At 44.6% G+C, this 21139-nt stretch overlaps 1 protein-coding gene across 1 annotated transcript in view; it reads left to right on the top strand.

Moving 5' to 3' along the window:
* The first annotated feature begins 2505 nt into the window (after positions 1 to 2505).
* LOC140468043 (zinc finger SWIM domain-containing protein 5-like) overlaps positions 2506 to 21139 on the top strand; it is a 110805-nt gene continuing 92171 nt past the window's right edge. Inside the window, exons 1-2 of the mRNA XM_072564216.1 lie at positions 2506 to 2744; positions 7678 to 7879. Of these exons, the coding sequence (XP_072420317.1) occupies positions 7765 to 7879 (115 nt within the window). The 5' untranslated portion in view covers positions 2506 to 2744; positions 7678 to 7764. The remainder of the gene's footprint in view (positions 2745 to 7677; positions 7880 to 21139) is intronic.

Below are 21139 nucleotides of genomic sequence, written 5' to 3'. Positions count from 1 at the left end.
ATTTATCCTATCCAAGCTCCTCATATAAACCTCTATCAGTTCCAGGGAAAATAGCCCTAGCCTATTCAATCTCTCCCTTTAGCTCAAATCCTCCAACCCTGGCAACATCCTTGTAAATCTTTTCTGAACCCTTTCAGGTTTCACAACAGCCTTCTGATAGGAAGGAGACCAGAATTGCATGCAATATTCTAACAGTGGCCTAACCAATGTCCTGGACAGCCGCAACATGACCTCCCAACTCCTGTACTCAATGCTCTGACCAATAAAGGAAAGCATACCAAACCTTCACTATCCTATCTACTTGTATTTAAATAAATTAAAATACATCTATTGTCAACATGTATTTTGACAAATATACAATCTTACTAAAAGCAAGGTCTGGTGTATATGTTTTAGGAATAACATGATCAATGGCAGCGTGGTGGCTCAGTGGTTAGCATGCTGACTCACCGCCACCAACCTGGGTGCCATTCCCGGGTGACTGTCTGTGGGGAGTTTGCATATTCTCCCAGTGTTTCTGTGGGTTTCCTCTGGGTGCTCTGGTTTTGTCTCATAGTCCAAAGATGTCCAGGTTATGTAGATTGGCCATGCTAAATTACCCATAGAGTCAAGGGATGGGTAGGCTATGTCGATTAGCCATAGGAAATGTGGGATTATGGGGTTAGAGTGGGTGGAATGCTCCTCAGAGGGTCAGTGCAGACTCGAAGGGCCTAATGGCCTGTCTTCATGCTGTAGTGAGTCTATGAATGACCAATAATCCAAAAAACACAAAGAACTGTGGATCTGAAACAAAAACAAATTGCTGGAGAAGCTCAGTAGCTCTTGGCAGCATCTGTGCAGAGACAGAAAGCGGAGTTAACATTTCGAGCCCAGAGTGACCTTTCTTCTTTGGGTAATCTGGGTGGGCTTTGACTGCGCTGGATGGGGTGGGGAGGAGGGCTGGAAAAGCACAGCAGGTCATGCAGCATCCTAGGAGCAGGAGAATCGACGTTCCGGGCATGAGCCCTTCATCGGGAATTGTTGATTCTCCTGCTCCTCGGATGCTGCCTGACCTGCTGTGCTTTTCCAGCGCCGCACCCTCGACTCTGATCTCCAGCAGCTGCAGACCTCACTTTCTCCTTGCTGCCGTGTTCGTTCCCCTCCTGCCAGCTTTCTTCCCTCCATCAGCTTCCTCACGGGTTTTGGGTGCGCGTTTTCCACAGGCCCTGCTTTCCCCTGGTATCCCTCCCCGTTAGTCATGAATGTCGGCCACTCGTTCCATGACCATGGAGTCTAAAGCCTGCAGCTGAGCCCCAGTCCTTCCTCTTGGGATGGCCACAGCACCGCTGTCTAGTCCTGATAATTGGAATCAGAGAGTGATTTCTTTTATCTTAGTGGATGGCGAGACCAACCATTGCTAATTCCACCCAAACCCATCTTGACTCAGCGTATGAACTGAATCTGGGACCTTGGAGGGTTTGCACTTGATTTTCAGAATTTGCTGACGCAGTTTGCTTAAGATGACTTTTTTTTGTAGTTTGAATGCTGCACATTTACAGTTCCTTTTTATTTCCCCTGTCTGGCAATGATTTAAAATACCCCAGACCAGACTGCCCCAGACATGAGCATGATTGACTCAGGCTGCAATAATACACATCATTAATTCTCCTGCAGCTGGGGAGGTGGGGAAACTCAGGGGGTGATTGACAGCTCGCCCCGCCTTCGGTGGGCGGGCCCATTTGGCAGCCCGTTTGTGGATTGGGCGGTGCAGCGGCGGTGGCGACTGGAAGGACCAACCAATAAGGCAGTTGGGCCGGGTTGGTAAATAATGGATAGGATGTTTGACCAATGGGAAAGCGCAGCACAGAGATGGACAGTGCAGATGACCATTGGAGGATGGGGAGGGCAGGATGAAGGTGTAACTGGGCGCAATGTTGACCAATAGGGTAACAGGAGTGTTGGTGGGGGCGGATGATTGACTGAGCAATTGGCCGAGATGGTCGGGGGGAGGGGGCAGCACTCCCGAGCACTGGCAAGTGGGGCGGGAGGGTGACAGGCAGCGCGTCCGGCCACTGGGAAGTGGGGGGGGCTGGCGGATGACGGGCAGCGCCGTCGGCCACTGGGAGTGGGATAGGCGGGTGACGGGCAGCAGAATTGGCCACTGGGAAGCGGGGCTGGCGGCCACCGGGAAGCGGGGTAGGCGGGGCGGACGGGCGTGGAGCCGCGCGCAGCCGGCCACTGGGAGGGGAGGTGGGCGGGGCTGACGGTGAGGGGGCAGGGCGGACGGATGACGGGCAGCGCGTCCGATCACCTGAGAGGCGGGGCGGGCGTGGCGCCCGGATGACGGGCAGCGCGGCCGGCCACTGAGAGCTGGGGCTGGGGCGTGGCCGACGGGAGCAGCGGCGGCGGCGGGGGCGGGCGCGCGGGCGAGTTTATAAAAGGGGCGCGCGGGAGCCGGCGTGCGGTCAGTTGTGAGCGAGACGTCGGCGATGGCGGACGGTGGAGCAGCAGCGGCGGCGGCGGCGGCAGCAGCGGCGGAGGCAGCAGCAACGGCGGCGGCGGCGTCCGGCGGTGGCGGAGCGGAGCCGCCGGCCAAGCGGCTGTGCCTGGGCGACTGCGGGGCGGCGGCGTCGGCGGCGGCGGCCGCGGCGGCCGCAGCGGCTCGAGCGGCCCAGACAAAGCCGGCCCACGGCAGGCTGCACAAGCCCGACACCCTGCTGGACATCAGCGCCAAGAGAGTGGCGGAGAAATGGCCCTTCGAGCAGGTGAGGGGGATGGGGGGGGGGAATTAAACACCAAATTACTGAAACAACCCAGAGAGGGGGGGTCTGAAAACAATAGGCAATAAAACCCTGAGCTGTCAGAACCTGTCCAAATCCACCACCACAAACACTCTCAACTTTCATCTCACCAGAAAAAAAGCAAAACACTCATTTCAATCAATTCTCCTGAATTTAATTTCCCCCCTTTTTTTTGCTTTTCTTTTAATTTCTTCTCTCTTCCCCCCCCCCCATTTACTTCGATTTTTTTCATCCCCCACTTTGCACATTCGAATTGTTCCCTTAATTTCAAAGAATTTGAATTTCAAGCTCCACTTTGATTATTCTCTTTTTTTTTAAGAAAAAGACCTGCTGTTTTAATAAAACTCTTTCTCCCCCCCCCCATGCACACAGAAAAAGTGGGGTCTTTTTTCTCTCTTCTTCCCCCACCCCCCCCCCATCCCATGCACACAGAAAAAGTGGGGTCTTTTTTCTCTCTTCTTCCCCCACCCCCCCCATCCCATGCACACAGAAAAAGTGGGGTCTTTTTTCTCACTCTTCTTCCCCCCCCCCCCCCCATCCCATGCACACAGAAAAAGTGGGGTCTTTTTTCTCTCTCTTCTTCCCCCCCCATCCCATGCACACAGAAAAAGTGGGGTCTTTTTTCTCTCTCTTCTTGTCTCCCCCCCCATCCCATGCACACAGAAAAAGTGGGGTCTTTTTTCTCTCTCTTCTTGTCTCCCCCCCCCCCCCCCCCATCCCACGCACACACAAAAAGTGGGGTCTTTTTTCTCTCTCTTCTTCCCCCCCCCCCCCCCCCCATCCCACGCACTCAGAAAAAGTGGGGTCTTTTTTCTCTCTCTTCTTTCCCCCCCCCCCCCCACACACAAAAACACGCACAAATACACACCCCTCCTCATGAATCTAATCAGAAACTGAAGTTTTGTTTTTAAAAGAAATCCTTACGAGGGGGATTTTTTTTAATAAAGAAGCATACAGTTTGTCATGGTCTCTTCTCTTTCCCCCAACACACACCCCCCTCCTCATTAATCTAATCAGAAATTGAAGTTTTTGTTTCTAAAAGAAGTCATAACAAGGGTTTTTTTTAAGAAACCTGCAGTTTGTCCAGGTCTTTCCTCTTCTCTTTCGCCCCCCCCCCCACACAAAAAAGTGCTGTCTTTTTTGCGTTCGCTGCCCAGATTGAATAATCAAAAATAAAGTTTTTGTTAAAGCTGGCAAGGGTTTTTTTTCGTAATCTGTTTAATTGAAAATTGGAGGATTAGACTGTATCCTGAGAGTGGAGGGGGGTAGTTTGTAAAATTGTTTTAAAAAAAGGGAGAACAGGTTTTAACAGAATTGTAATCAAGGAGCAGTGGGAAAATTGAGTGAAAATTTGATATTGTGAACTGAACGTACTGGTTAAAGTCTGTTGTCCAGTACAGGGTCATCTAAAATGATTTTAAATAGATGAATAGTTTAAGTATCCTCCTTTTTCTGTTTTTCCCCCCTTCCCCTTATTCCTCTTCCTGTATGATCATGAATCCCAGAATTGATTCCTACAGTCGAAGTCATCACATTTCTGGGTATAATTCCCCTTGTGTCTGCAGTTAATTTTAGCGCTGGTATTAGTGAGAGACTCTGGCATTTCACTGCAGATTGCATTCTAGGGTTTTTGTAATCCAGCAGATAACAGTAATGACTGCTTTTGTTAAGTTATTTGCCAGCAAGTTTGTACGGAAGCGGTCTGCGAATAGCTTGAATTGACTCTTAATTTTGTTTTGTAAAGTTGATTTAATTTGCACAAAGCTATTTCAAGCCAGCAAAGGGCATAACATCAGGAGAAAAGGAAGGGCTCTCCTTTGGCTGTCACGAAAGCAGATAAAATATTCTAATTAATTGACACACAGAATTGTTTGCCTGAAATGAGAATCTAGCTAGTTGAGCCTTCGTGGAGAATGTGGCCTTTTTGTTTTTACATAGTTTCTGATGCGGAATATCACAGTTGATTTCTGTAGTGCGTGTTCTGAAATGTATTTTGCATGGTTGTAAGTTTTGTTTGAGAGCAGATGTGTGATATATGAGCCTGTAGATTTATCTGCGGAGAGATTCATTGTTTTCACATGAAACATCCAGAAGATGCATGTTACTGAAGAAGTGTCAGACTTCAAATCCACACCCTCTTTAGTCTTTTTTTAATTCCCCTTTTCTCTCCTTACCCACCCTCGTTCAGTTCCTCCCTGGGGGCTTGCTGCTAGCCCAGCAAGGAGGTCTGAGTGTCAAGCAATGTCAGAACAGTGAAGATTCAGATTTGACTTTGTTACTTCAGTCTCTTTGCTGAAGCTGTTCACAAGAGTTTGAGCCCATGCAGATTCTTTTTCAAGGAAAAAAAAGTTGTGGGAAGGGAGAGAAATTGAGCCTATTTGAAATGGTTTTTAATTTAAAGATTGTTCAGTCTTTCATTGCTAGCCTCAGTCCAGAAATTGACCACTTCAAGTCAGTGGGTAAATGGCTTGTTCACACGATATAGGTCCAGCATGACTTCAAAGTTTTTTTTGGTTGGGGTGTTGTCGCAAGCTTCATAAATCTCAGATTAAATTCATAATTCTGCCATACCCAGTTGTAATTGTAAAACCTTCTTATTATCAGTCCAGCTGTGCATTGTGTTCCGTGTACATGCTGATTTTTTTTTAATCTGGCATTTGGCTTTCTGATTGGAGCTTCTCATCTGAAATTGATTTGTCTCAAAGATTGAAGTTGCTGACTGCTTCATCTGCACTGCATTGACAGTTTTTGGGCCGTCCTTGATTTCTGCCTTTAAACGTAAAAATTTCCAAACTGTCGATTCTATAAAGTGGTTGTTTAATTATGCAGCCTGGTTATTAGTGGGTGTGGAAGTATGTTCTGTCCCCCACCCCTCTGTCCTCCCAGGACAGAGCAATCCCACAATCTTGGGACTGGCATAATTTTGTCTCAAGGCGATTGGAGCTGTAGCAACTACCAGGGCACCATAACAAAGCCTTTCCACTTCAAAGTGGAAATCTCCAAGAAAAATAGCGTGGTTTGTGGTTTCTTGTAGTGTTGCTACAATATGCTATTTGCAGAATAACAGATGTCAATGAGGGAGGTTAAAGGCTGTCACCATCAAAAGGGTTCTTACAAAGTCAGAAATGATGCTTAAGTGAGTGTCTTCTGAACCCATTTACAACATTGGAATGTCCTTTCACTTGAGGTTTCTCGCGCGTTCGGTTCGCCCGAGTCTGGCTGGCATTTCTTTGTCAGTCTTCTGAAACTGTTGTCAATGCGCAAACTCCCATCGAGTCCCATTTGCCTGTCACCTCATGGGTTTGCTGACCTACATTGCTTGCTGTATAAGCCGAGCCCAGTTTCTAACCATTTGTGTCCCTGCTTCCACTGTCTGTCCCTCCTTTAACAATCCTTTCTTGAAGTAACTCAGATTTTATTTCATAATGCTCTTGTGAAGTACCTTGGTATGTTTGCCTTAAAGGTGCTACGTGAATGCATGTTGTGCATTCACATAGTAATACAGCATGGAGGCACACCCTTCAGTCCAGCTCGTCCATGCTGACCAAGTTTCCTAAAGTAAACTAGTCCCACTTACCTGCGTTTAGCCTATATCCCTCTAAATCTGTCCTATTAATGTGTCTGTCCGAATGTCTTGTAAATGTTGTGACTATATCTGCATCTACCACTTTGTCTGGCACTTCATTCCACATAAGAACCACCCTCTGTGTGGAAGAAGTTGCCTCTCTGGTCCCTTTTAAGCCTTTCTCCCCTCTCATTGCATTTTGATGTCAACCCTGTCCTCTAGAGTCTTGGTAAGGTGGGCAACTGGGAAGTGTGGCAAGAATAAATCTTGAAGGTAATTCTATTACTCCGAAGGGTGTTCTCTCGCTGGACATCCATGAAGGTGGGAGGCAGGTTGAGGTATCAAATTAAGAATCTTGAATTAAGTGCAATGTTTCTCAGTGTATTGGCATCACTCCACCATGTAAGGCTGTTGCTGATGTTGTACAGCTGCCCAGTGTTCTCATATCAAATTCCTATAAAATAAATGGGCTAACGTGTTTATTGAGGTATTGGCGAGTGGAGCTACAGCGAGTGCCTTAAGTGCTTGGACACTAACATCACTGATTTCCAAGTGTGCATGTTGGCTCTGGGATGATTCGTGATTATGGTGGAAATTCAATTAGCTCACTGGCCCCACCTTTTTGGCTGCTTCTTGAAGTGGTCAGTAATGTAATCAGCAGGTGAAGTACTCACTTTGCATAGGTTAAAAGAAGTCTGCGATTATGTTTGTTGGTGCAGAGGCTGCGTAAAAAGCTTGGGACTTGAACTGCCAACAAATAATGAAGGGGAAAATATGTGGCACTTCAGTTTAGTGGTTTGGGTGCTGTCCACGTATATTTTATCCCAATATGATCTGTGGAAAGAATGGACCTGATGGGCCAAGTGACCATGTCGCTTGCCTTTCATATGGCTTTCCTTAATTGACTTCTCGTGAGTCACGGAGAAGGCTTTTTAAAAAAAGGCTTTGGAATGCACAGCGGTTAAAGAGGACAGGATTGGGCTGAGAAGATGGGAGAGTGACTGATGATGAGCCTAAGTAACTATCTACCCTTTTTAAAGGGGGCACCTTGGTCTGCACTGTTGCTGGATAGTAATTGTCAGTGGTTACCATTCTGGTCCGCATAGGATTGGTTTGCTTTTCAGAATGTCACTGAACATTGCAGCAAGGATATTACTTTGATTTAAACTCCAAAAGCTAAATTTTCAGTTGGCCATTTCTGATAACCACAATGCATTTTGGAAGTGCCTTCCTCACTTGGTGTTGTCTTAAGGTTTTGAAGTAGGCATTGTATTGTTTCTACCGTACTGTTCAATTTTTGTTTCCTTTATTCTGTTAATATTTCACTTTTAGGTAGAGGAGAGATTTTCTCGTATTCCGGAGCCAGTTCAACGGAGGATTATTTTCTGGTCCTTCCCCAGGAATGAGCGAGAGATTTGCATGTATTCATCACTTAGCTATCAGTGTCAGGAAGGGGAGAAGGATGGTGAAGTTCCCTTCAACAAAGGATTGCGATTATTGGAAACTGGAGCCATAGATCGGGTGCTGCAAGTAGGTGAGTACATTATCAAGTAACTGCAGGCAAGATTTGTTGAATGCTGTAAATCTGAAGAAAATTAATCAAATTTTGATGTGTGTACACACAGCAGGTCATGTCTGTTGGCGCGCCTCTATTTGGTTAAGACATTATCACAGTGAGATGCTTACGCACATGCACTTACCTTGCATAAGCGCTGCATATTTCCACAGAAGTGGAAATGTCCCAAAGGATGTTTGGACAAAGTGTTATTTCTTCATGCGGTCTGCTTGTAGGAGCTTGTGGTTCAGATCCATGGAGACCTGTAGATGTAGAAGGCACTTAATAATATGCAAAAAAAAAATCAGAATGAAAAATACTGTTTTTCCTTTGTGATGCTAGTCTGGTCCAAAGATGATGGCAGTGCAGCACTTTGCCACTTTCTTCTAGTAAGGCGAAGGCAACAGATATATGGGAACACCACTCCCTTGGAGTTCCCCTCCAGGCCACTCACCATCCTCATCTGGAAATATATCACTGTTCCTTCAGTGTCAGTGTGTTAAAATCCTGGAATTCCCTCCTTCACTGCTTTGTGGGTTAACTCACAGCAGCAGTTCAAGAAGACAGCTCACCATCATGTTCTCAAGGGCGACTAGGGACAGCTGGGTAAATGCTGGCCCAGCCAGCAATGCCCACATCCTGCAAATGAATAAATTAAAAGAAAAAATAACGAATGGAATTCATATGGGCTTGGGGAACAACCTACAGTTGAAAGGAAGACATCACCGATGGGGCTGTGCCATATTCTCAATGTTAAACTGAATAGTCTAAGATATTGAGTGGTCTTTGTTTTCTGTTGTGCTTAGATAGCAGGGGCATCTGGAGATTACAATGCCACCATAGCAGCCACCTTTCTCTGGGGACCGCCCTTGTCTCCACCAAATGATAGTGATTTGAACTCCTCTAGAATCTTTAGTGATGAATCGGGGCCCATCCTCCACGGCAATACTGAGGGAGTGCTATACTATGCTGGAGTTGCAGGAGAAAGCGAGGACTGCAGAGGCTGGTGATCAGAGTTGAAGTCACTGTAATAATACCACGTTAAGTTCAGCGCATGACTATCCACATCGCAGAGTTGAAAAGCACAGCAGGTCAGGCAGCATCCGAGGAGCAGGAGAGTTGACGTTTCGGGCATAAGCCCTTCATCAGGAATGAGGGTCAGGAATGTTGGAGTTGTACTCTTTCACATGAGTTGTAAACCTTGGCTTCCATCTGCTTTCTGAGGTGAGGATAAACGATTCCAGGGTGCTGTCTGAAATTGTTGCAATCAAAAGAAATGTGACGGCCGATAATTCACAAGAGTGCCTCATAGCTGGAAAACCCATCCCGCAGTTGTGGAAAAGGCTGTGTTAATCTCCTTGCTGGAGATGGGAGTTGTAGTGTGAAACCAGCCAAGGTTTCTGCTCCCATTTACTGCAGGTGTGTGAACAGGGTGGTTGTCTGGTTGTGATAGCTTTAATGATCTGATAGTTTGTTGAGAAATGTAAGGTCATGGGGGCGATTAGGCTTGGTGGATTCTGACTAGGTGGCTTCCCTTTGAGAGGGCGCCATTTAAGAATAAGATATCATTCTTTCAATCCTGGGATTGGGAGAATGTTTTTCCCCTGAAGGTCATTTGCATGTGGCATTCTCTCCCTTAAAAAGACAATGGATGTTTGGCTGTTGTATGCATTCACTGTTGGTTTGGATATTTGGAGAATAAGGGAGTTCAGAGTTTTTGGGGAGGGGGGATCGGCAGGACAGGCAAAGTGGAGTTGAGTACACAACTAGACCTTCCATGATCTTATAAAATAGCAGAGTTGACTTGAGGTGTCAAATTTCCTACCCCTACGTTCTAAATAAAAGCATTTGAATTGTTAAAAGGCGTTCTGATGTTCCGATTGAGTTGGTGGTTTTGGAGGAGTGTTGGGGCAAGGCGAAATGGAATATATTTACTCAATGGAGGACCCTGGTGATATTACCAAAAAAGGTTTAATTTCCACCTCCTCCAAAGTTGCTAAGCTGTATAAGCCCAGCAAGTTCAATCTCGATTGACCTCTGAAAATGTGCTGTGGATTTTTTTTGTTAAAATTGAGTTATAGTTCCTTGTCTGGCTTGTACAAGAATCAACGCCTCTAGTGCTTGCATAACAGGCGAACCTTTTGCACAGTTCTGAAAGCTGATTAGACGATGAGTCAGTAATCCAGTTTCCCTTTGTGTGGTAACAGTGCATCAATGACTTCTGCCTGTGCTGAGTAGTTGGCCTCTGGGTTTCCCTAAACTGATTTTGTTTGGGGTGTGTAATTATGTATAATTCATACGCGAGGTCCCTGTGAAACCACGGGCAGGTGTCTGTTTCTGGATTGTTTAACAAGCTTATTTTTTGCACTTGCAAGGTCACTTGACTGAACCAATCCAGCAGTGCATGAGAGTGAATAATTTTGGCAAACGTGCGCAAATGTTACATTTGCAATAAAGTTTAGGATGTACCCAAGGGCCTTGGATAATGAATGACCTGAATCATAAAAGTAGAATTTGACTTGTATGCAAAGCTGCCTGCCGCGCAGACAACCTGTTGCAGCCTTGACGTGCCAGTCAGCTGTTTTGTACACACGTTCTGCTGTTCGCATACTGCAGCCTTCTCTGTTTGCAGCCGCCTTTTTAATGTGAATCCAGATTCCTTTTAAATCCTGTATTGATTGCTTGCTCCTGCACTGAACCCTTCTTGTCAGCTGAGTGGGGTCTCGGGCAGGGCTATGGATGGGACACGGAGACCAGTTGCCCTGAGGATCAAACAGTCATGAAAGCTGTTCCCTGTTGGTATTTAATTATGACGTGCCAATATCTGTGCGATGGACCCATGTAGTGGTGGCTTAAAGTGGAGGGGTGGCAAATTTATGTATGTATTTAATGTTCCGTCTTCTCAATCTCCAGTAAATAATCCAGGTTTCCTTTCTGCACTCACTCCACCAGTGACTTCTGCCTGTGTTGAGTAGTTGGCCTCTGGGTTTCCCTAAACTGATTTTGTTTGGGGTCTATAATTATGTATAATGTATAGCGAGGTCCCTCAGAGACCACTGGCAGGTGTCTGCTTAGATGATTTGCTTGAACTGTATCATGCAGTTCTGTCGTTTCTGCCTTTCCAAACAAGCCGTTCAACTTGTGGGATTCAACGGTGATGGACTGAAAAGTGGCCATCCTGTGATTAGGGTAGGAAGAGCTGGTTGATTCATTAATTCTGTTGGTCATTTACTGCTCGTGTTACTTGTTAACTTAAGAAAAATCCAAATGTTGGGAAAAGAAGATATTAGTAGGCTCAAATGTGAGTGTTGGAAGCCTTTTATGTGGGTTGGGGTAGAAGCAAGGGCATCACATTTTGAATTGTAGTGATACCTGACTTGCTTAAATCATTGGCAGGATATGGGTAGCACTAGCATTTACTGACCTTCACTGGTTGCTCTTGAGGGTCGTGGTGAACTGGTACCTTGAGCCGCAGCAATCCATTTAGTGTAGGTGTACCTGCAATTGAACTGAATACCCATACTGACCTACGCCATAATAGAAAGAGAATTAATGTTGCGTTTTTCCATCTTATTTCCTCTAAGCTGGGCCTGTGGCCTTAGTGCTCAGGCCCTGATGTTCCAGACTTTTGAAGATCAGACCAGTGTGTACATGCACTTGCTTGTTGGTCCTGTGTTGATGCTGTTGGCCTGGAGGTTTTTGAAGGTCTGTTTTTGACAGGATTATGTCACTGCTGGTAAATCCAGAGGTCAGAATGGGAAGATTGCTCGGTATCTGAAAAGACAAATTACTGGGTACTCGATTTAAACTTCCACGGTCCCTCAGGCTCCCTCCTGCACACTGACGTGAAGGCAAATGCTTTAACACCCTGCTTTAAACTAGCTTCATTGTAGTGGATGAAGAGGATGTTTGTTCTCACATCTAACAACCTGTTAATTGCTGTAAAATTTGATACTGAATAATTTAGTTCCAGTATTACAGGTGTGCATACAAGTTTGCCAATTGTCGACAAAGTCTAATTAATACACTTCAGGTGATATCTGCTGGTATATTATAACTCTATCAGAGGGGAGTGTGTGATGAATGTTCCTATATCATTGAGGTTTCAGCACAGAAGGAGGCCATTTGATTCAATGTGCTTCTGTTAGCTCTAATACAGAAGTCCTGTTCTACAACAGTGCACCCTGTTATGGAACCTATTAGTTATCTGAATTTCAGATTATCCAAACAAGATCTCAAGGTCCCGTAAAAACGGCATTAGGCAACTCTGCAGTCAGTTATCAGTTAAACGGCAATATGGCGTGCACTGCTGGATATCTGAGGCATGTTTGATAACTGACACTCAAATTACTGCTTGTTTACGATCAGATCAGTTATCAGTTAAACAGTGTTATGGCTGGATAACTGAGGCATGTTCGGATGACCAGCACTCCTAAATTACCACTTGTTTTACAATCAGATCAATTATCCGAATAAAATACTCCCCTCCTGAGTCATTCAGATATTCAAGATTGTACTGTAGTGGCAATGTCACCCAGGAGCCCAGGCCTACGTAGGAGTAAATTACTGCAGATGCTGGAATCTGCACTGAAATCAAAAAATGCTGGAAATTGCAGTGGCTCAGGCAGCATCCGTGGAGAAAGAGCAATCTAACATCTTTAGTCTCGATGACTCTTCAGAGACCTGAGACATCTAGACTCGGCAGTTAGCACTGCTGCCTCACAGCACCAGGGACCTGGGCTCAGTTTTGACCACTGGTGACTGTGGAGTTTGTAAGTTCTCCCTGTGTCTGAATGGGCTTCTGCTGGGTGCTCTGGTTCCCTCCCACACACTCAAAGATGTGCGGGTTAGGTGGATTAGCCATGGGAAATGCAGGGTTACAAGAATAGGGTAGGCGGACGAGTCCTGGTGAGATGTTCGTTGGAGTTGGTGTGGACTTGTTGGGCCAAATGGCCTGTCCCCACACTGTAGGGATTCTGTTCTATATTAGCTTGCTCTCCAAGGCTGCTGCCTGACCTGCTGTAATTTCCTGCCTTTTTTGTTTTCAGCCCCGGCCTGTGTTCTGGGGAAATGGGTTCAGATCTCACTTTGACGAGGAATTTAAATGAAAAATGAATTGGTGTAAAAGGCTAGCCAAGTGGTAGCCATATAAGCATTGTCATTTATGTCATTTGTCATAAAAACCTGTCTGGTTCATTTGTGTTCTTGTAAGCAAGGAACTCTACTATCCTTGTCTAGTCAGGCTTACCTGTGATTCCACACTTTCATCAGTGTGGTTGACTCTTCACATCTGCATTCTGAACAATTGGGGATCAGCTAATGCAGTCTTAGCCAGTGCAACCTGTGTCCCAAAAATGACTCAAAAGGAATTAAAAAAAAATTATAGGTTCTGTTTCCACTTCTGTTTAAAATTACATCCCACCAGTACTGACCCTAGAGGGTCATGCTGTCATACCCGCTCCAACAGGTCAAACTTGCCCCAGTTTTACAAAGTGCATATCATTTTAAGACTCCCTTTTCAAATTAAAACTCAGGTTTAGGGCAGGATGGATGTCTTTTGGGAAAGATGTCAGGCTTTGCAGAACATAGAATGTAGACCATGACAGCGCAGTACAGGCCCTTTGGTCCTCGATGTTGCGCTGACCTGTGGTACCAAACTGAAACCCATCTATCGTACACAATTCCTTTCTCGTCCATATGTCTATCCAGTTGGTAGTGTAGGTGAGCAGAGCGATCTCAGTGTCCATGTCCATAGATCCCTGAAAGTTGCCACCCAGGTTGGTAGGGTTATTAAGAAGGCGTATGATGTGTTAGCTTTTATTGATAAAGGGATTGCGTTTCGGAGCCACGAGGTCATGCTGCAGCTGTACAAAACTCTAATGTGGCTGCACTTGGAGTACTGCATACAGTTTCTGGATGTGGAAGCATTGGAAAGGGTTCAGAGGAGACTTACTAGTTGCCTGGTATGGAGGGAATGTCTTACAGGTTTTGAAAAGTTTATTTGTCTGAGAAAAGAACTTACTTGGTGCCTATTGTTTTGAAAATCTAGAATTGCTTCTGATAGACACTGAAATGGCTGTCTTGAGTTATGAATTTCTGCGATCTGAGGTTTCTGCAGGTATCTGAGGCAGTTACTGCCAGATAAATAAGTGTGTGTCTGAAAGCTGGAAGTTGCTGGAGATGGAAAGAGAAAGTTAACGTTTCAAGTCCAGTGACCATTCTTCACTCTACACACGCTGCCAGACCCACTGAGTTTCCCCAGCAATTTGTTTGTTTCAGATTTCCAGCATCTGCAGTTGTTTTTAGTTTTGTGCCTTAAAGATGTACAGGGTGGCTGATTGTTACAAACACTTGCACGAGGCCAGAAATCAGCTGCATGATGTACCATGAATATGAGGGCGCTTCTGTTGAAGGGCAGGCATGCCTGATGGTTATTGGTCTGTTGTGAGGAATGGGAGAGCAGGAAGGTCGACATGCTGACATAACAGACGAGAAGTAGCAAATGTTTAAAAATTTAGGACATCGAAACTGTTGAACATTTGCTGGAATTCTGAAAAATTAAAGGTTCAAATTTTAAAAAAATTCTTGTCTTTTGAGCAAGTCAAAGAGTCATACAGCACGGAAACAGACCTTTTAGTCCACTACTCCCGTGTGTCTGCGCTTGGCACATATACCTCCAAACCTTTCCTGTTTGTGTACCTATCCAAATGTCTGTTTAACATTGTAACTGTACCCACATCCACACGTGAACCACCCTCTGTTTTTAATACAAAAATTGCCCCTCGCGACCTTTTTAAATGTTTCTGCTCTCACCTTAATACATGCCCACTGGTCTTAAATTCTCCCAACATGGGGTGAAGATACCTGCCATTTATCTTATCTATACTCTCCATGATCTTATGAACCTCTGTGAGATCACTCCATAATCTTGATATGCTCCAGTAGGTAAAATGTCCCAGCCTATCCAGCCTCCAACCTTCCACTCCTGGCTGCATCCTGGTAATCTTTTCTGAACCCTCTCCAGCTTGACACTATCCTTCCTGTGATAGGATGACCAGAACTGAACAGTTATTTAGCATTCTTGGCCAGAGTACTGTACCTTGATAGGCCATTTTGAAAGGTAGTTAAGAATTAACTGTGTGTTTGGAGATGCATACCGTCTGGATTGGGCAAGGATACTGATTTCCTTCCCTAAAGGACATTAATGAACAAGATTGGTTGAAAATGGTTCTGCGATTACTATTAGACCAGCATTTTAATTGTTTATTGAATTCCGTTAACTGTTTGGATGTCTAAAGCTGTATTCTTGTATTCTGATGAAAGGTCCGAATGTTGTCAAGCTAAAGGTCCCCTCCTCTGAAATTGCCTCAGTATGTGTGCTGTGAATTTCTTTGTATTTTTAACTGTGACAACTTCCTTACAGCACCCCCATGCCGAATGCTTTGTTCTTTTGTTGTTGTTGTTGTGCTGTGGTTTGTCTTTTGTTACCTTTTTTAAGGGAGGAAGAATGCATAATGATTGCATTAATGTGATGTCTTCAGACACAGAGTGAAGATCTGTCTTGCACAGCGGTGCTTTGGTAGGCTAATTTAATCCAAGTAGGTGAAAGAATGGCCAGTCTGAAGTGATCAGTGTGTGAACTGTGTACTAACGCACAGACATTAGCGGAGAGCAGCTCTGCTTACTCAGCAGGTGCTGTAGTAATGCTGCAGTCGTTTGCAGTTCAGGCCTTGGGCAAAGCTACAGAGGAAACTTGGTTTAACCCTGCTAACGGTGCTGACTCATGCCTGGACATGGCTCTGCAAGTACTGACTGCCCTTCAGTGTTTTTGTCAAGCGATTGCTCTTAAGTAACTGCATATCAGACTCTGAGAAGTCAGGGTCGAAAAATGTGGAGCTGGCCAGGCACAGCAGGTCAGGCCGAGTGTGAGGAACAGCAGCATCAATGTTTCAGGTGTAAACCCTTCAGCCTGGTCTGGTCCTGTGCTAGCTCAGTTCACAGGCACGTTTTAAGAGGTCACTGGAGGAAAGTCCAGAATTTGGATTGGATAAGTTGCTAAGGGTGGCATGGTAGCTCAGTGGTTAGCACTGTTGCCTCACAGCACCAGGGACCCGGGTTCAATTCCTGCCTCGGACGACTGACTGTGTGGAGTTTGCACTTTCTCCCCGTGTCTGCGTGGGTTTCCTCTGCGTGCTCCGGTTTCCTCCCACAGTCCAAAGATGTGCAGGTTAGGGTGAATTGGTTGTGCTAAATTAGCCGTAGTGTTAGTTGCATTAGTCAGAGGCAAATGGGTCTGGGTGGATTACTGTTCAGTGGGACTTGTTGGGCCGAAGAGTCTGTTTCCACACTGTAGGGAATCTAATCCAAGGTCAAATATTTTGTAACACTATCTGTCAGGTAGTGGCTTGATAGACATTGGGCCCTGGAGATTCTAACTGGTTTTGAATGTTTCCAATTGCTTGACCTCAAGTTACCTTTGCTTCGCGGTCTCCTTCCCTGGTCTCTACTCGGGTGCCAACTGCATTTGGTCAGTGTTAGGTGACCCAGTTGGGGAATCATTTCTGTGGAAATGTTAAAGGCCATTCTTTTAAACCAGGTATAAATTGTGCGTGGAGATAACATCACCTTGGTGAATTCATGGGTACTCTGGATCGGAGTCAATAAGAATGAGGTGATTAAAAGTGACATACTGCAGAAACTGGAAATCTGAAATGAACAAATTGCTGGAGGAACTGAGCAGGTTTGGCAGTAACTCTCGAGGGAGTGAGCACATCAGTTTTGGGGTTATCCTGGATCTCGATCGTGTAGGCAGGCCTGGGAAGAAATAATTGTTTTTAATATCAAGGGCTTTGATATTGAAAGGGGGTGGAAGCTTTTTTCTTCATGAAAAGTAATTAAATCAGTGGCAAATTATTAAAGCATGGGATGTTTTGTCAACAATTGTAACGGAGGCCAATACAGTAGTGTCAACCTTCCCCGTACCCACAAGGGATACATTCCGGGGCCTACTGCGGAAACCTGAAACCACAGGTTGGAGCGAACCCATTCATTTCAATGGGAAATAGTAGCCTCGTAGTCCCTGGTTCCTCTAATATGTTTGGGGTGCTGTAATCCGCGGGTAACTGAAACAGTGGAAAATGATTCCGCTGATCTGGGAGTCACCCTGTAGTATCTTTTAGAATTTGAAAATGCACAGAAGAGGCGATTTGTCCTCGTGTCTGCAAGAGAAACCAGATGTTTCCGATGAAAATGTAGAGCAATTGCTGAAAGAGCATGGCATCAAGATTTGGTTGAGATTCCTCCAGTGAAGAGCTGGAAGACAATACTTGGCTTTTTCCCCCAGCTGACAGAATTTGGTCCGCCATGATTTCCTTCAGATTCTGTTTTCTTACGGCCTAGTTAAATAAAAAGTTGTATTTTTTTAATCCCCTGATTGTTAAGAGTCTACTATACCTGAATGAGCGAGTGATGTAGTCATAGCCTGAGACAACTGGGCCTCCAAGACTGCTGTGAGCCTAAAGGAGTCAGATTTTAGCAGTGCCAGTTGAATATCAACATACATGTCAGCTAGTGGGTTCAGGACTTCCAGAATCTGAACTATGACAAACTAACATAAAAACCTTGTACACAGTAGGCAATCTGTCCACCAATAGAGCCTTCAAGGAAAATGTCTTTATTATTCAGTAATTTGAAAGTAATTTTCACTCCTTCCAAAACCAGTTTTAAGTATATGGTTAGGAACAAGATTCAAACATGCAGCCATCTAAACCATCAGAGGTCTACATCAACTTGGTTCACTTGCTATCATTTGCACAAAACAAATTAATTTCCGTTTCCATTCTTTCAGTTGTGATGCACTGAAAGTAAACAGTACTCCAGCCGTGTAAATGCTGTGCACAATTGAATAATCTTTTCACTAATTTAAAAATTCTAACCCCCACCTCCTTGTCTGTGTAAGCTGTTGTACACTGAAGTGGATTCACAATATTCCTAACTGGTTCCTTGAGAGAATGATATTCTAAAAATTTAAGGGAAACTTCCATCACAATACATGATCAAGACACTACAGTTTATAGAGCCTTTTAACCACCTTTGTGCGGTTTATCCTCTCGCCATGGCTGTTTGATGGCTTGTATTTTGTGTATTGGTGAAGTTAGTCATGCTTTCTTTGGATTTGCATTGCACCAAGCATCTCTTTCAAGAGGCTAACTTTCCAGTTCTGTTATGAATCTATCATTCCACAATGCCGAAAGCTGTTTCCTGAAGCAGTTGATCTGTGTATTCCTCTGTCTGACTTAATTTTGCTTTTCCAAGGCAGATTTTCTGCAGACAGGTCTTTCATCTCCCCCAGCATTCTGGAAATTTCACATAATCAAACGCAATGCAGGACTGACTGCAATTTAGAGATGTTAATTTCAGTTCAAATGGTTTTGTGATCTGGTGTTGACTGTTGTCAGGTGTTCATTTTGGCTAGCTCATGTCAGCATTTTCCTTTTTTAAAATGTCATCTGAGAAAGCTCCCAGGTATTAAAATCAGATAATGTAAGGTAAAAGTTTACTTTTTTAACCATCATATAACAACAACCCTTTCTACAAAGTGGATGGACCACTGGTGGTGCAAGTTTAACATAATTTCCCTTGCTTTTCATTTCCGTTCTTCTAAAATTGAACCTGTCCGTGTCACTCTCTTAGTGATTGTGACTGTAGACTCGTGTGGTAGTGAAGTGGCCCTTTGGCCCATGTCAGCGGTCCCAGATCCTGAAATGACAAGACCATGCAGCAAACCAGTTCCTCAGTGTCAACTGTTTTACACCTTACTATCAATCTGCAATTGGAATACGACATTTTGAAATTTTTACGTTAGTCCCACTTTCCATGCAAAAGTTGGACTTACTTTCTTGTGCAGTTTTAGCTAAAATGAATTTCCCCCTTTTTAACTAGGGTTCAATTCTGCAATTTTAAATTGGATTGTTTAGTTTAATAAAGGAGGTTGCATTTATAGAGCATCTTTGGTGGAAAGCCATCTCACCTCTGAAGTACGTTGGAATTTTGCTTAAAGAGAGGTGACCATCTGATCAGAGAGGTGGACTTTCAATTCCTTTACTTCTCCATTCCTTAGTAAAAGCAGTTCCAGTGTGTCAAGCTTCTGGCTGAAGGTGGAACAGTTGTTGGGAAGTAAGGGATTGTGGGGTGGGTGGGTGGGTGGATGGATGGTGGTGAATTCAAGTGACCATCAGAGACAACCCTGGAAGGAAGTAGTTGTAGGCCGAGAAGAGATGAGGTGTGGAGAGAAAATTGTTCAGGAAACAACGCAATTACTCATGGCTCCTGCAGTTCCTGTTTGCTAAAATTGGAACTTCCAATCAGCGGTTGGCAAGGGAAAAGTGCAATCACACTAGTAGATGTTTTATTTTTATACATCTTTAAAGAAAGAGGCTAAATACTGCTTTGCTCCAGCTTCAGTTGTTCTAACTGTTCATCCTTAAAGCCGTTGCATGTTAACGAAATAACGTGCCTTGTCCTACAATTACGCACAGCCTTTTCATTTTGCACAAAAGGTTGTTGATCTGTATTCAACTGTAGCATAAAAGCTGTTTATCTCCCCCCACCCCCACCCCCTTGCTTAAAGAGCTAAAGGAAGTGACCATTGGACTTACGGGTAGCACAGTTAAGGATGTTAGCACAGCCTTGAACGAAAGCTGTGTTTGAACGAACATTTTCAGCTTTTGTTCCAAGTGTCTTGTTGCAACCCCTGACTGTGATTGATAGCTTAGTCTTCGAGATTGATAATTTCACGTGCCTGTAGATCAAAAAGAGGTGCTTCACACATGTGAAGTTGAGACAACAGTCCCCTGTGGGATTCATCAGGAGGATGTATTTGAGCACTAACAGGAGCTGCATTCTTAGAGGGAGGAGTAGAATGGCAGAATGGAAATCTAAAAAAAGTGAGGTCCATCAGGCTCCCTTCTGCCTGTAATGTGCTTGAACTGCAGGTTTGCACGGCTTAAAGTTGAAACGTCTCACTGCCATCTGTTTTTTAGTACCAGCCATTTTATATTTAATTAATTTTCAGTGTTCTCTATCATTTCTCTCTCTTCTCTCCCCCCCAAAACTTGCCATGTTCCTCAAATTAAGATGGTGGCCAGCACCAGGTACAGTGAAACTGAGGTTTGAGTCTTATCTCCCTCCTTCATGCTTTGTTGCCACCAACTTCATTACACTGACCAAAGTCTCTGGCAGAAGAAGAGTTTTAACAAACAAAAAAATCCCCAGTCTCTCTCGCCTACTCTTTAGATTTTCCTTTGGGGCTCCTTTCAGAGTTATGTTAGCAATGTTGGATATTTTGTTTTTGGGCAAGCCTGGACTGTAAGCATTGTCATGTTACAAAAGATCTTTCTAAAGACAGGGTTCGTTAACTTTTGTTGCATTTGGCATCGCTGTTTTTCTTTGTGTGCTGGAAATGGGTGTTGTAATTTAGTGGTCCTTTCTGTAATGTGAAGGAGCTTTTATAAGATTGAAAAATGTTAACTTCAGTAGATATGGAAGTGCCTTCAGAGGTCTTGGATGTCTTTTGGGTATTGTCAAACCCCTTTCTGTTAACGCATGTTCAAAGGGAGAGCTACGAAATGGAGGGAGCTATGTACTAATTAGCCAGAGGCCACTGTTATGATCCCCATCTCATGTTATTACTGGACAAGAAAGACTGATCTGGTTTGGTGAATCTTTTTGTGTGGTTTTATCAAGGTCTTTTTCACTGCAGCAAACATATCATGCTGCAGATTTTGGTTCAACAATGAAGCAAGTTCATGTGTAGGATTTTGGTTAGGTCACTGTTGGAATATTGCGTGCAATTCTGGGCTCCTTCCTATCGGAAAGATGTTGTGAAACTTGACAGGGTTCAGAAAAGATTTACAAGGATGTTGCCAGGGTTGGAGGGTTTGAGCTATAGGAAGAGGCTGAACAGGCTGGGGCTGTTTTCCCGGAGCGTCGGAGGCTGAGGGGTGACTTTATAGAGGTTTACGAAATTGAGTATAAATAGGTAAAGTCTTTTCCCTGGGGTCAGGGAGTCGAGAATTAGAGGGCATAGGTTTAGGGTGAGAGGGGAAAGATATAAAAGAGACCTACGGGGCAATTTTTTCACACTGAGGGTGGTGTGTGTATGGAAATAGCTGCCAGAGGAAGTGGTGGAGGCTGGTACAGTTGCAACATTTAAGAGGCATTTGAATGAGTATATGAATA

The sequence above is a fragment of the Chiloscyllium punctatum genome, chromosome 46 (assembly GCF_047496795.1).
Source record: "Chiloscyllium punctatum isolate Juve2018m chromosome 46, sChiPun1.3, whole genome shotgun sequence".
NCBI classification, from domain to species: domain Eukaryota; kingdom Metazoa; phylum Chordata; class Chondrichthyes; order Orectolobiformes; family Hemiscylliidae; genus Chiloscyllium; species Chiloscyllium punctatum.
Note: the sequence above shows the minus strand (reverse complement) of the source record. Positions and strands in the feature narration are given on the sequence as shown.